The 14,187-nt window shown below is 44.0% G+C and overlaps 1 protein-coding gene across 1 annotated transcript; it reads right to left on the minus strand.

Moving 5' to 3' along the window:
• Positions 1–1,942: 1,942 nt before the first annotated feature.
• On the minus strand, positions 1,943–13,220 carry LOC148006816 (histocompatibility antigen 60b-like). Its single transcript, XM_087604538.1, has 6 exons — positions 13,174–13,220; positions 12,672–12,802; positions 8,564–8,794; positions 8,033–8,299; positions 6,685–6,892; positions 1,943–5,262 (listed from the first exon to the last, which is right to left on the minus strand). The coding sequence occupies exons 2-6, from the start codon at positions 12,760–12,762 to the stop codon at positions 5,100–5,102; spliced, it is 960 nt and encodes a 319-aa protein (XP_087460664.1). The 5' UTR covers positions 12,763–12,802; positions 13,174–13,220; the 3' UTR covers positions 1,943–5,099.
• Positions 13,221–14,187: the final 967 nt, after the last annotated feature.

Here is a 14,187-nt window from a genome sequence, read left to right on the forward strand (position 1 = left end):
AGCAGAAACTGAAGCAGAGGCCATGGATGAGGGTCTGGGTGAGGCTTATTCCCTTGCTCCCCTGTGATCACTCATACTGCTTTCTTATAGAACCCACGACCACCATTCAAGAGTGCGGGCCTGACTAACAATATGCTGGGCCCTTCCACAAGACTCATTAAACTAATAAATGCCCTACACTATTGGCTAAAACTCAACATTATAACAGCAGTTTTTTCACTAGACACTCCCTCAGCTCTAATCAGTCCATCTTGTGTGCAATTGACATTAAACTCACCAGTACACTCTTAGAGCTGACTTGTAGTCAGTTTCAAGTTGCAAGTGTCCAGAATACATGCTTGATGCCAATCTGCCACTCCATCTGCTCAGTTCATCTCTGCAATGAAGTTGAGGGTCTGCACTGTGGTCCAGGAGGGTTCTTCTCCTGGGTGGGCACTTTCAGGTTAAGTATTGCATCTTGGATGGAACCAACTCTGTCGGTTGGCTACAGTGCCTTCTAACTCAGCACAGGATTTATCCTCAAAAACTGACTAGATTTGAAGTTGAGACTATCCTACAGAAAACACGTATATCTTTTGTAACACAGTTTTTCTTTAGGACCCTTTCTCAAACGGAGAGCACTGACTTGCTGATGGCACATCAGCTGTATCTGCAATCTGGTGATGATTCAGACCAGCATTCTGTAATCCTTACAGCTAAGCCTTCATGACTGTGTGACAGGATCCTCAGGTGTGAGAGACCTGCCCTGTGTACCCCAGCAGATCCTCTCACTAAACCTTGCTCAAACTCTGGCTTCTTTGCCACCGGCCTCCCTTGGCTTGACATTTCTTCCCTCTGAGCTCCCTTTGTTTTCCTTCTCCCCTTCCCTCCCTCTCAACCTCAGAATACTAGGCCGCCTCATACACTCCTTCCCTTGCTTAGATGTAGGCATTCCCCTACAGAACATTGTACAGGAATTTATGGGACAGTTAGAAACTGTCCTTCCTCCCTCAAACAACTCCTGCCAAATGAAGCTTCCGTCTCCAACCCAAGTTACCCTAAGAGAATTCACTTCATTCCTTGCCTCCACTGTGCCCCTTTTCAAGGTTCTGCATGAGTTATGGACCCAAGTCCCCCATCTTCCACCTTATCCATACTCAGGGTGCACTCTAATAAATCTAATCATGCTATATGGTCTTCATGTTTCCTACTACACTGCCGAGAGTTGCTTCCATGTGTAAAAACGGAAAACCATCCCTCAAATGGGTAAAAGGTACTTTTTTCTGGAGACAAAATTAAAAGATCATGGCCAACCTATCAGGGTGACCACAGATTTAGGTTACCCTCAATTTTATCTGCCAACAATTTTATAAACTTTATATAGAAAGAAACATGGAAGTCATGAATCAATTATCTTTAAAGTACATAGGTGGGAATATCTGAGGCCCACAGTCAGAGTCCTAGTCATACTATAACATGTCTGTCTGATAAAATTCTTACCTACTACATTGGTAAAATCTTGAGGGTCATTCATAAATTCTAAGGCTGTATCTAATAGCCACAAGGGACCTAAGCAGACTAAAGGTGGCCCAAGACAATATAACTTGGGACCTGTGGCATTCCAGCATTTCACATCTTTGAGGATGACTTAGTTGACTAACTTGTGTATGTCGAGGTTTTTCTGTGAACTCCTGTTCACATATGGAATCTAGTGTGTGTGTGTGTGTGTGTGTGTGTGTGTGTGTGTGTGTGTGTCTGTGTGTGTGTGTGTGTGTGTGTGTGTGTGTGTGTGTGTGTGTTGTTTTGTGGTGTGGCAGAGTTGACCCCTGAGTATGTGATTTGAAGTATCTGTTTTCTGCCTTCAAATAGATTCTATGTGGAAATGTTTACATGATATAATGTCCTTCCCCCAAAGTGTTTAATGAAAATTGACTGATAAAAAAGCTAGAGAATATACAAACTTAGTTCACTTTTTTTAATTCATCAGATGCAAGCAAATTTGACACATTACATAATTTAAATTTGTGGGGAAAACAGGAAATATTGCATTATACAACCACCATATATATGTCACCAGGGTTTTGAAGCTGGGTGTGAAAAGGCACATTAACCAACGACAGTGTGAGACTTGATAATGTTGTGCATCTAAACCTATTTTGCAAAACACAAAGCATGGACTGGTTTTCTGTGTGCAGAGTTTTAAACCTTCCAGAAAAAGAAGAAGCCAAAATTACAACAGGATTTAATCCGAGGCCCTTATATCAGGTTATGAAGCCCTTATTTCTCCATTTCTGGGATTTCTGCTGCTTGTCAGTTTCTATTGTCATACTTCCTGCCTGTCTTGAAACCAAAGAAAAGGTAGTTGCCCCTTTGATCACTGTGGGTTACAATTATTTATTCCTGCTCACAGCCTATTTCTGGTTTTAACTCTTTGGTGACTTTGTCTGGTCTCACTTAACCCTCCAGTATGATGTCTACCGTCTAGATTAGAAGTCACTGCGATGGAGTTAGTGCTGTGGCAGGATGAGCCATCACTACCATCTACACCGACACCTACAGTAAGCACTGAGGACCACTTGAACTCTGAGTGACATCAACATCATGTAACAATCACCCATCCCCTCTCCTAAATGTAGGGTTATCCTTCATAAGTTTTATGGTCGTATGAACCCAGGAGAGTTCAACAACCCCAGACCGGGCTCGCAATGTACCATTCTCAGCAATACGCCCCTTCCAAAAGCATCTGTATCATCTATTCATGACATGATCTGCCCAGCTTTCAGGACAGCAATGCAGATGCAAAGAGTTCTCCCGTCAAAAGTAAAATTATAACATCCTCTTTTAATAACCAGAGTCTAATGCTTAGATTCTGACTCAGTTTCTCATGATACCTCATACAACGAGAGGGTGAATCCTACCCAACCATAGAACCAAAGGCCAGTAGTTGAACGATAGTCTATGAAAATTATTACCAAAGAAATTATCAGCTGTTTGCCTCTTATAAAAAGGCCAGGTAATGTCGCATAACTAGTATATAAAACACCCATTCCCTCTCCGGAGAATTGCCTCTGGAGAAGTCTCTAGCTGTGTTTGTGTCCACAGTGTCTATCATTTTCGCATGTGTATATACACATGTGGGCATGCTCGGTCATATACTCACGGAGACTACACTTTACCTCTGGACATCACTTCTCAGAATGCCATGGATGCAATGTACTGTGTTTTGAGTCAGTCCTACTGGAACTCACCAATTCAACTACACTGGCTGAGGAGGAAGCCCCAGAGATGCACGTCTCTCTTGCTATCCCCTGCACTGATTACAAGCATGTGCCACCACAGTGTGCATGGGTTCTGAGGAGAAAAGTCAGGTCCTCATGCATGGAAAGACCAGGGACTGTATGACTGAGTTCGCTCTTTGTCCCTTGTTCCTTACTAAAATGTATATAGAATTTTCAGTCACTGAATGTGACACTGTTATGCCTATTCCATGGCCCCTGGTAGTTCCTGCCATGTCAGTGCACTCTAGCCTAGGACGGTTATAGTCGTGTGTTCGTACTCCAGTCTATGGTCCTATGTGTCCCTAGAGGCGTCATTGTTTGAGGATTTAACATCCCATTGTCTGTCATTCATCTTCCTTATGGATGTCAGCATTTCCCTTTGCTTTCTTTCACACAGTATAAATTCGAAGTAGAGTACACCCCCATCATATACATTAATTATCGTTGATGTGTGATCTGAGGTTTGCTTACTTCCTTTTCCACTTTGTTTTTTATTTTTGCTGACACACTCCTCCTGAGAGGCTGAGGGAATGCACCTCTGTTCTTAAACAGAGATCAGATCTCACGCTGCATAGTGTGAGGTTTCACTGTGCTGTGAGGCAGGCACTGGGTCAGGGGAGCAAGCATAGTCCCTGTTGACGAGGGTTTCAAAGGGATGATGAATTTCTTTGAGCATTTCATTTGTTTGAAAATGTTGGGTATTCCTAATTTCTCTCCCAATGGACAGTTTACTCATTAATTGGTTAAAGTATTACGAATGAAATCTGGAATAAGTGAGTTATGCTAGGAAAACAGGTACTCGCATCTATGTCTTAATTTACCAGCTCCATCCAATTCGCTGACTGTAATTGCCAAGACATCCTAATTATCTTTGACAAATGGCTCCTGGCCAACCTGGGCTTTTTGACTACAGAGAAAATTACTAATATAAACTCTCAGATCACACATTGAACACCACACAGTTATCTTATGGACTTAGATCACAGAATGGCTGCAGAAGAGTGAACAATTAGCCATTAGAGTGTAAAGTGACCAGACAGGAGGCAGAGACAGAGGGATAACAGACACACAGACAGACTCAATGCAGGAGGTTAGAGGAGCTGTGAAGGGAGCTCATGGAGAGCTGCAGGGCTGCACCAGGCCTCAACACTAAGTGAACTGCACAGGTGAGGTGCAGGACTGAGGATCCAGCAGGTGAGATGCAGACCCACATTAGCATGAGCAGCAGATGAGCTGTGAGACAGTGATTCAAGGAGGAGACATTAGCAGTGTGGGTGGAGCTGAGGGCTTAAGATGGCCAGGAGTTCTCTGTCTGCAGGTTCCCTGACACAAACAGCCAGGGGACAAGTTTGGGGTGACATAACTTTTGCAGGATCAGGTGGCCTCTTCAGGGCTCCAGGCGAGGGTGAGATAAATCCTCAGAGCTGGATGCTGATGTGGTTTGAGATGCACTTGTGTGCACTGCTTCCCACCTATTTTGATAGCTGTGGAGGCGACATATTTTTACTTTGTGGAGTAAGGTAATTATCAGCCTCTGCACCAGAGAGGGAAATGGGTGGGCATGTGTCTCTGTGTACAGTGAGGTGTCATGTCCTCCAATGTCTGCATTGCACTCAGGAGGGAGCCAACTGCAGCTTGTAAAATGGAGTCACCCAGGGCAAGTCCTTGTTTTAGGCAGTGAGGAGTAATTGAGAGCCATGCCGAGCTTCAGCTCTGCAGTGCTATCAGGTAAGTGTCAGACAGAAGAAGGATCAGAGCAAGACAAAGTCATCACAGCAACAGCCTAGTGCACCCTGATGCCCTGGTTGGTGAGGCTCTGACAGCCATCAGTCTCCTGAGTTCCTACCAGTCTGGTTCAAAGTCAGCAGCAAGGTTTTCTGAGATGTCATCAGAAATATGTTCCTTTGCTGGAGAAACCACAGAAATATGTTCAAGATTCCTCCAATACAGCTGGTGATGGGGACTGAAGTTCATACTGAAGAGGAAGGGGAGCAGCAGGAAGCACCTAGGACAAAAGGGGTGTGGCTTAGAGTGTGAGCCTGGGCATCAGCTGCAGCCCCCACTCTACTCCCCGACATCACAGACCACGGAACCAGTTACCCAATCCTTCTCTCTTTCACTTTTCCTTCTAGAACTTTCTGCCACTGTGAGCTCCACTATGATAAGACTTCAGATATTTCTGGAGTTGTAAGTGTAGTGAAACAAAGATAGTAAATAAAACAAAATAAAAAGAAATATGAAAAACTCAGCAAATATGAAAAGTCTGCAAAATATAGCAGAGATTTTGTATTTGCTCGTCTTTTTAATTTCACGTTAGATGTTGAAAAAGCTTCACTTTATCCCCCAAGCTGGACTTGAGCTTAGTGCACAATCTACTGCATTCCTGGATTCTTGTGGCAATCTTCCTGTCTCAGCTTTCCAGATATGGGAATTGTAAGACTGACCAAATATATACATTTGAGGTAAAAATTTTCAGACAACATGTTATTCAAAAATAATTATATTGACTTAAATATGGGATGTCACCTGATGTTAGATGTAAATCTTTTACCTCCATATGCCTATAGGGAAAATATTTTAGATCATATTCGAATAATTAGAACATCGGAATCTTCATCACAATCCTGTACATCAGCTCTAGACTGTGTGGCAAAGGCTAACAACAACAGTGGTGGACACTCGGTTCACATTAACTGCATAAACACAGGTGACTTCAACTTCAGAGGACAGAGACATTGGAATCATGGTACCACGTGCACTGAACTGTGGCTAAGTAGAGTGGCCAAGTTAAATAAATGAATGGGTTTTATTGTTCTCTTTGTTCTTAATACAGATGTAACCAAGCAGCCCAGGTTGGCCTTGAACTTGGTGATCTCTTCGTGGGCCTCCTGAGTGCAGGGATTACAGGTCTGTCCCACAATGTCAACTCCTTAAAAGATCTGCTCATTGGGATCCTTCTGTCTTAAATGGTGGCCTAAGCTAGGAGCTATTAAGGTATAGACTTGGCCCTACTCATTAGAATTATTGTGTGATGTTGGATCATGTCATCCACAGAAAGCAAACAGACTTTACTCACAGTCTTGAGAGAACCATTTCTTGGATATGAGGAGAAATCCCCTCATTTCCATTTTCCTTGAATCTTATTTGGATCCATGGATTCCCTGTTCCCTCAGCAGGACTTTACTGTTTCATCCTCCTCTGACTGCAGAGTTAAACTGACTCTGTTGCCTCCTGTACCCAACCATCATCATCTCCAACATTACCGTGGAGTGAGGGCTGAAGATTAAGCTGAGACTTCATTCTAACAGACAGAGAGACACTGAAATAGCTAGTGGCTTGGAATAAACAAACCACTGGGACCTGTCTCCAAAGTTCTTACCTGATTTATAAACCAAGAAGAAGAGTGAGAACACAGCCCTTCCCTTACCTTTTTTTTTCCATAGAAACCACGATCAATGCAAGGAAGATTGCTGTAAACTCAAATACAATTAGATAATCAGTCGTAGATGTAGGTTGGGTGCTATTCCCTGTAGATGGACTCTGGTTGGAAGACATGGCTGGGGTGCTATTCCCTGTAGATGGACTCTGGGTGGTAGATGTAGGTTGGGTGGTATCTGGTGCCTTTATTGTCGATCCTAAAAAAGAAAAATCAGAAAATATACGAATGAAGCTAAAAACACACCTCGATCAGCAACTTCTCTCTGTGCAGCCCAGGGACTTCAAATGCAGTAACTATTTTCCCAAACCCTGGATATAAAGATGAGTAGAATGTGTATGTAAAGTGTCCTTACAGAGTTTGTTTCTCTATCAAAGAAAGCAAATGTCTACTGAAACATCAAACAATGTGACATTTTTCTTGTGGTTAGAACTTTTTGGTTGATGGCATAATTAGGGGTGTTTAATTGTGCCGAGAAAAATAATGAAACCTTCAAAAGTGATGTTAAAACTGGTGGGAAGGCAGCTATACTGAAGCAAGAAAAGGCTGGAAGTTTATAGTGATGCACACAGACTTGGGGCTCACTGGCAGGCCATTTAGAGCCTGGGCCACTGCTTAACAGGGAAGGAGAAACATTGAGAGGTGTAGTGGATGGGCCTGAAGCTGCTTGTATTCTTATGCTAATTTGAGCCCCTAAAACTGATTAATTGCATTCTACCCCCAGGTAATTGTGATCTATAAATAAAGATAACAGCAACCAATAGCTGGGCAGAAGAGACATAGATGGGGTTGAGGTTTTGAGGACTTAGAAGAGACAGGATCACTAGGAGGACGAAAAACGAAGAAGCTACCATGGACTAGAGGAAAGCGCAGGAGGGAGCAAGGAGAAGCATCCATGGGATAATGGTCAAAAGAGCATGCACAATTGGAGACCAGAAGGAACATGGTAAATAGTAAACAATAGGTCAGGATTATCGATACGAAGCAGATTCTAACAGCCTGGAGGGTAGGCAGCTGCCCAGCTATTGTACTACATGAGGGTTGTTAAAATGATAAAGCCTTTCAGTGTGTCTCTGTCTGAAAAATGTTATGATTAAGTCAGAGTAGAAGACCCAGGCCAGGATTTAAATTTCCTACTACAGGGAGGTGAGATGGGGAACAGAAATCCTAGTGGCCATCACTGACTCCCTACAGAGGAAGACCACCTGAAATGACTCAGGCAGACTATCAAACTTTCCATTGTGCACACATGCTTACATGTATATATGGAAGTCACTAGAATTTTCATACCCCCCCCCCATGTGGATGCTTCCTTGTTGTCATCTAATTAACTACTTACTTGTCAATTCTCTGGAGTCTGTCAACAATTTCTTGAGGCACAGACTGAAATCTCCCGTGGAGAGGAAGGTGAGACTTTGGAATAGTTCCCTGTTATTCTCCCATTGACTCATGGTCTTGATAGCATTAGGCTGATTTTCTCTCCAGGTCATATTTTTTGGATAAAAGTAGAAGGGATACTGTCTATCAATCATGAAGGCCCAGCATCCATCCATGAATTCTCCTTGATTATATTGAGATTGTACAGTGACCCGCAAGGTGTGATTACCTGCAAATGACACCCAACACCATCATCTTCCACCCTTTATAGAATCATCCTCACTCAGTGATCCAGTCACTCTCTGCATGCTTAGGGTCTGTATACTTTCCTCCTTGGTTTGCTGTTTCTCACACATTGGGTACCATGTATCTCAAGGTTGGGTCAATATTCAGCTCTTACATGCAGAAACATCCGCAACCCCTTCCTGCATACGCTCTGTTCTTCCTCTTTCTTATTTATAGCCTCTGTCTTTGCATTCTGTCTCATACTCACCCTTGGACTCGAATAGCCCTGACTCCAGCTTCATCATTTCATAAAAACTGTAACTCAGGCTTTGGTTCAAATCATTGCACAGCTTAGTAGCATTTCCCTTCTTTTCAGTTTTACACACAGGTGAGTTCTGCCTTACATCGTCAAAACAAAGGACAGTCATTCCATTCACTGAGCATTGTCCAAGTGAGACTTTATACTGGACAGTGAAGTTACAACTTAGAGAGTCTGTACCTGTGAGAGAAACAGGCAGGTGAGGTCCAAAGTGGGGCAAGGGTCCATAGAAGTCACAGTTTTCTTGCACTCAGAATCTCTCTGATGGATCAGGAGGAGAAGCCTCTAATCAAGAAGTCCAGCAGCTTCTGGATCTTAATTCTACCCCATATTTAACTGTTATTATTCTTCAAAGGTGTTTATGTCACCAAGGTGATTTGTCTTGGAAGTAATTTTAGTGACTATTATCAGGTAGTAAAGAATAAAATATGTCAGATAGCATCCATGTTCCTGGGATGAAAATCTATCTGAGCACACAGGGGTAAGGGAGGCATCATAGTACACATGGAAATTCGACATGGAGCCTGATGTTGAGGGAAGCTCCTGAAGCAATGTACAAGTTTATCTTGGAGAGGGGATCTGCCAGCTGTGAGCTCAGGGCTCATCCCTGCTCCCACTGGGCTCTGTCACACAGCAGTGTTGGTCACCAGGTCTCAGCTTCTCCCACATTAAACCACACACCTAATCCACTTGCAAGGAGGGATCTGAACCCTCCAGTGTAGGGGAATGTCAGGGCAGGTAGGCAGGAAGGGGTGGGAAGTTGGGGAGGGTGAATACCCTCATAAAATAAAGGGAAGGTGGGATGAAATAGGGGGTTTAGGGACTAGGATATGGGAAAGCATTTGAAATGTAAATTTAAAAATACCCAATAAAAATATATCTAACATAAAAAAGAAATCTAAATAAAAATATCCAATAAAAAACAAAATCCACTTCGAAGTTTAATTAAAGGAATCTGTTTTGCTAATTGAGGAGCTGTGAATAATGAAGGTGACTTAAAGAAAGCATTCCTGCCTTCAAATATTTGCATCAATAAAAGATGATGATGATGGTGGTGATGATGATGGTGATGATGAAGGTGATGAGGAGGAGGGGATGGAGGAGCAGGAGGGCAGCAAGTTGTCTTAGAATGGTATTAACAGCAAACTTTTAGTAAGAACAACGTTTTGATAATGTCTTACAAAAATACCACAGTAATGCTGATTACACAAGGCCTCTAACATGCTTGGGATTCACAAAGTAGATTGAAAGTCTTGCCAGGGACTCAGATCTTACTTATTTTTATTTTATGTGTATCAATATTTGCCTGTGTTTCTGTGTACCATGTGCATGCAGTGTCTGTGAAAGCCTACAGGAGCCAAAGATCTTCAGAGAGCAACGAAGTTATAGAGAGTTGCCTCTGCCTTGCTAGTCCTGACAATGAAAGCACACAGCACCATGCCCAGCCCTTTTACAGGAGGTCCAATGATCAGCTCAGGTTCTCATGGTTGGGAAGCACACAGTTTAAACTCAGCCTTCTCCTCATGCTTTGGACACAGGACTTTTAGTCATCAGCAAACCACCAGAATTCTCTGGAGCTAATGCCCAGGTGTCATAGAAATGTCTGGCAGGAATCTGGTGAGAGGCTAGTCCGTACTACATGTAAAACAGAATCTAGAACCGCTAAAACTTGTACTGAAGTGTGTGTAATAAGACTCAAAGAAGTGCACATGTCAAGAGAGATGAGTAATGAAATCAGTAGTATGGCTTTGTTGTAGCCAAAGAAGAGGAAGTGGGTCACTGGAGCTAGCCTGAAGTTTGAAAAACCAGTTCGTAACCCAGAGTCTCTGTCTTCTGTGGCATTTAGGTAAGGATGTAGAACTCTCAGCTACCATATATTCCTGTGTGCTGCCATGCTCCCCAACCTGAGAAAAAAGAAATGGTCCTGACCAATGGTATGCAAGCCCCAATAAAATGGTCACTGTGCCTTAGTCAGGACACTGACTGTCTTTGTTAAGGTTTTACTGCTGTGAACAGACACCACGACCAAGGCAACTTTATAAAGGACAACATGTAGTTGGAGCTGGCTTATAGGTTCAGATGTTCAGTCTATTATATCAAGGTAGTTGTATGGCAGCATCCAGTCAGGCACAGTGCAGGAGATCCTGAGAGGTTTACATCTTTACCCAAAATAAGTGAGGAGCAGACTGTCCTAAGGCAGCTAGGAGAAGGGTCTCACAGCCCGCCCCCTCAGTGACACACTTCCTCCAACCAGGTCATACCTGCTGCAACAATGCCAAAGTCCTAAAAGTGCCATCTCCTAGGCCAAACATATTCAAACCACCACACTACCAAGATAAAAGTAGGTACCAGGGAGTGGGGTATAGCCGTGAGAAACCTGACCAAGCTGCTCGTGGGCAGAATGTGGAATTTTGAACCTTGAATTAGCAAAGAAGTTGATCATTTTAGCGGAGTGTAATGGGCCATAGGAGCAAAACCATGGACAACAGTGATGCCTTGAGAAATGTAGATAATAACAACCTAGTATTGGTTTCAGAGGAAAAGTGTCCTAGAAAATGACCTTGTAATATTGTTTCAAAGAATGTGTTTGCTTTGCGGCTCTGCCCTCCAATCCTGCACCACCATCACAACCCCCAGGAACAATTGCCTAAGGCAAAATTAAAGACTTTAGGATTAATGGCTTTGGCAGAAGATATTTCAACACATCCTGTCTTGTGGTTGTTAGAAGTTACTCTTATGCGGAATGAAAAGTAGAAAGCTGGGAAAGGAAAAATACAAAAGGTATAGTTTGAGGAGAAAAGGAGAACCAGAAAGTGTAATGAAGAAAATCCATTATAGATGAATGGGTCCTCCCCAAAAATCCTCTGTCAACTATGTAAAGCCAGACCAGTGAGGCTAGAGAGATGACACAGAGGATGGGGCACTGGTTGCTCTTGACAAAGATCTAGATTTATTCCCTGAAACCACGTGGTTGTTCACAACTGCCTGTAACTCTATTTTAGGCTGGGGGTCCTATGCCCTGTTGTAGTTTCCAAGGGCAAGAAGCAAACACATTGTACACATGCATAATGAAGTTAAGATATTATGCATATAAAATCAAAATATACCTAAAACAATTTAAAAGTGAGCCAGCTCAAAGACAGACCCAGATTGACTTCCTAGGAGGGTCAATCAGGTCACAACAAGTAGAGACCTCTCATCGCCCCAGGAAGTGCAGTGATTATTTCTCTCTAGCTTCATTATTGCCCTGTCACTCAGGAACAATACCTCGGTGCTACTGTGAATGTGTATAGTGTTAGTTTAAAGAAAACTCTCAGAGCTTAAGAAGTAGGAAGACAAAGAATAATTGTTTCTCTCCTACATAGAACAGGGAACAAAACAATAACAGGAGGCAGAGGGAGGGAGGGGTCTGGGAGAGAGAGCAGAGAGGGAAGGAAAAGGGGGAACAGGAGCAGGCAATGGAAGGGACAGGAGAGAAGTACAGAGGGTCAGGAAATTGAGTAGACACGTGGAGCAGTGGAGGATGGGGAACTAGGTGTAGCCACTAGAAAGTCCCAGACTCCAGGGAAGCAAGAGGCCCCTAGGACCAAATGGTCATGACTTTAGCCGAAATATCCAACAAAGGGGAGATACAACCTGTAGTGACCACCACCAGTAGAGAAGCATGGCCCCCAGTTGATGGGTGGGGCCACCCACACATCTCAAAACATTTAACCCAGAAATGTTCCCAGCATAGCCAGCCTGGAGATTGGTTTTAGGCTCCCTGCAGACCCCAATGGTGCTGAGGGCATTACCAGATGTTGCCTTCTGCCTGATGTGCTATTCATCCATGTAGCTTGTCCCACACCCTCCACACCATAACTTTTTCCTGACTTCTTCAATCCAGTGAAGGCTGGGTGGAGTGGAGCCAGGGAGAGCCCAAGGCCCCTAGTCCTTGAAGGAGAGAAAGAGAAGCCCTGTAGCTTCCCTCCCCATAACCTAGTTGTGAGCTTCCTGACTTAAACCACGTCCATATTCTGTAACCCAACCCCACTCCATGTAGACCTCGAGAACTCACCATCTACCTGCATGGTGCCCAGAGAGCTCAGCAGAACCAAAAGGCTGAGAGTGAGAGAATGATTGCACTTGCTGGTTGCTCCCTTTGCCATGGCCCTTCCTGAGACCCTGCTGCCTATGGTGTGACTGGAGCTGCAGAGAGAATGAGAAAATCTGCTGTATTACTCCAACCACCACCCCTGCCTTCACCCCTCAACCCCTCCAAAAGCCCAGCACACAGAGGACACAGCTCAGAATAAATCCAGGCTGTGAATTCAGGACTTTTCCTGGTCCAGTCATGCAAGTTCCTAGTCCTTATCTAAGGAAATCCCTCCAGGGCCCTGTGGCTCTGATCATCCCTCCCAAGATCCATATCACTCCTGGGTGCCTGGAGGCCTTGACACTTTTTCAGGGCTCCCACACCCCACTCATCTCCCAGTCCCTTCATCTCACTCAGCAGTAACTGGGTCCTCAGAGTCCCTTGGGAACAGAGTAAAGAAACAGAATAAAATTGGTGCCTTCACCTTGATCAGATGCAGCCTGCCACCAGAGTCAGAGAAATTTATACCAGGCCAGTCCCTACCCAGGGAGGTGGCACGCCCATGCACACATGCAGTGTCACTCTGGGCGGTCCACATGAGATCATCAAAGTAGGTGGCCCTAAATATTGGCTGTACTGGTTTCCTGTGCTTCTCCTCTAGCTTGAGAACTTCCCTCAGTCTCCCTCAGGCTTCCGGCCTCCTCTCCCTCACTTCCTCTTTTCCTCTCCATCTCAGACTCATTCTTGCCCCTCCAGGTCCCTTCAGCATCATCCCCTGGCTCAGGTACAAGCTCTTTCCTGTCCCACTGCTTGTTGCTGTTGTCTCTCCACTGATACTCCATGGTCATCGCCCCCCTTCACGGCCTCATTTCCTTCCTTCTACTTTCTCTGTACTGAAGACAATTACTATCGTGTGGGGAAGGATGGTTGAGCATTTCCCCTTAGCTCTGTGACACTAGAACTTAAGAAAGTTCTGCAATCCAAAACTTTTTTCTAATTAAAGCATCTTCTGAGGGGTGAACAGATACCCAGAGATTAAGAGAACCTGCTGCTCTTTTCAGGTACCCAGACTGGGTTCCCAGCACTCACACAACAGCTCCCCTCCTCAGGTTTTCTTCTCTTTTGTTTGGTTTCTCTGTATAGCCCTGGCTGTTCTGGAACATTCTCTGTAGACCAAGGTGGCCTCAAAGTCACAGATTTCCTGCCTGTGCCTCTCGAGTGCTGGGATTAAAAGCTTATGCCACAATGTCTGGTTGATCAAAACCTTCTATAACTGTGGCTGCAGGGAATTAGATTCACGTTTCTCTTCATTGTGGTCACTGCACAACCATAATGTGGTCACACACTGGAAAACATTCATGTAAATGAGTCAAAAATGAATTGACCCTTTTCTTTCTGTTGTAGAACAGGCTTCTGCATAAGAAATGTCCAAATCCCTGACAGACTACATATGAATCGATTTTTTAGTGTGCTTTTGGCTGTGAACTACATGTTTGTT

The sequence above is a fragment of the Rattus norvegicus genome, chromosome 1 (assembly GCF_021556685.1).
Source record: "Rattus norvegicus strain SHRSP/BbbUtx chromosome 1, alternate assembly SHRSP_T2T, whole genome shotgun sequence".
Classification (NCBI taxonomy): domain Eukaryota; kingdom Metazoa; phylum Chordata; class Mammalia; order Rodentia; family Muridae; genus Rattus; species Rattus norvegicus.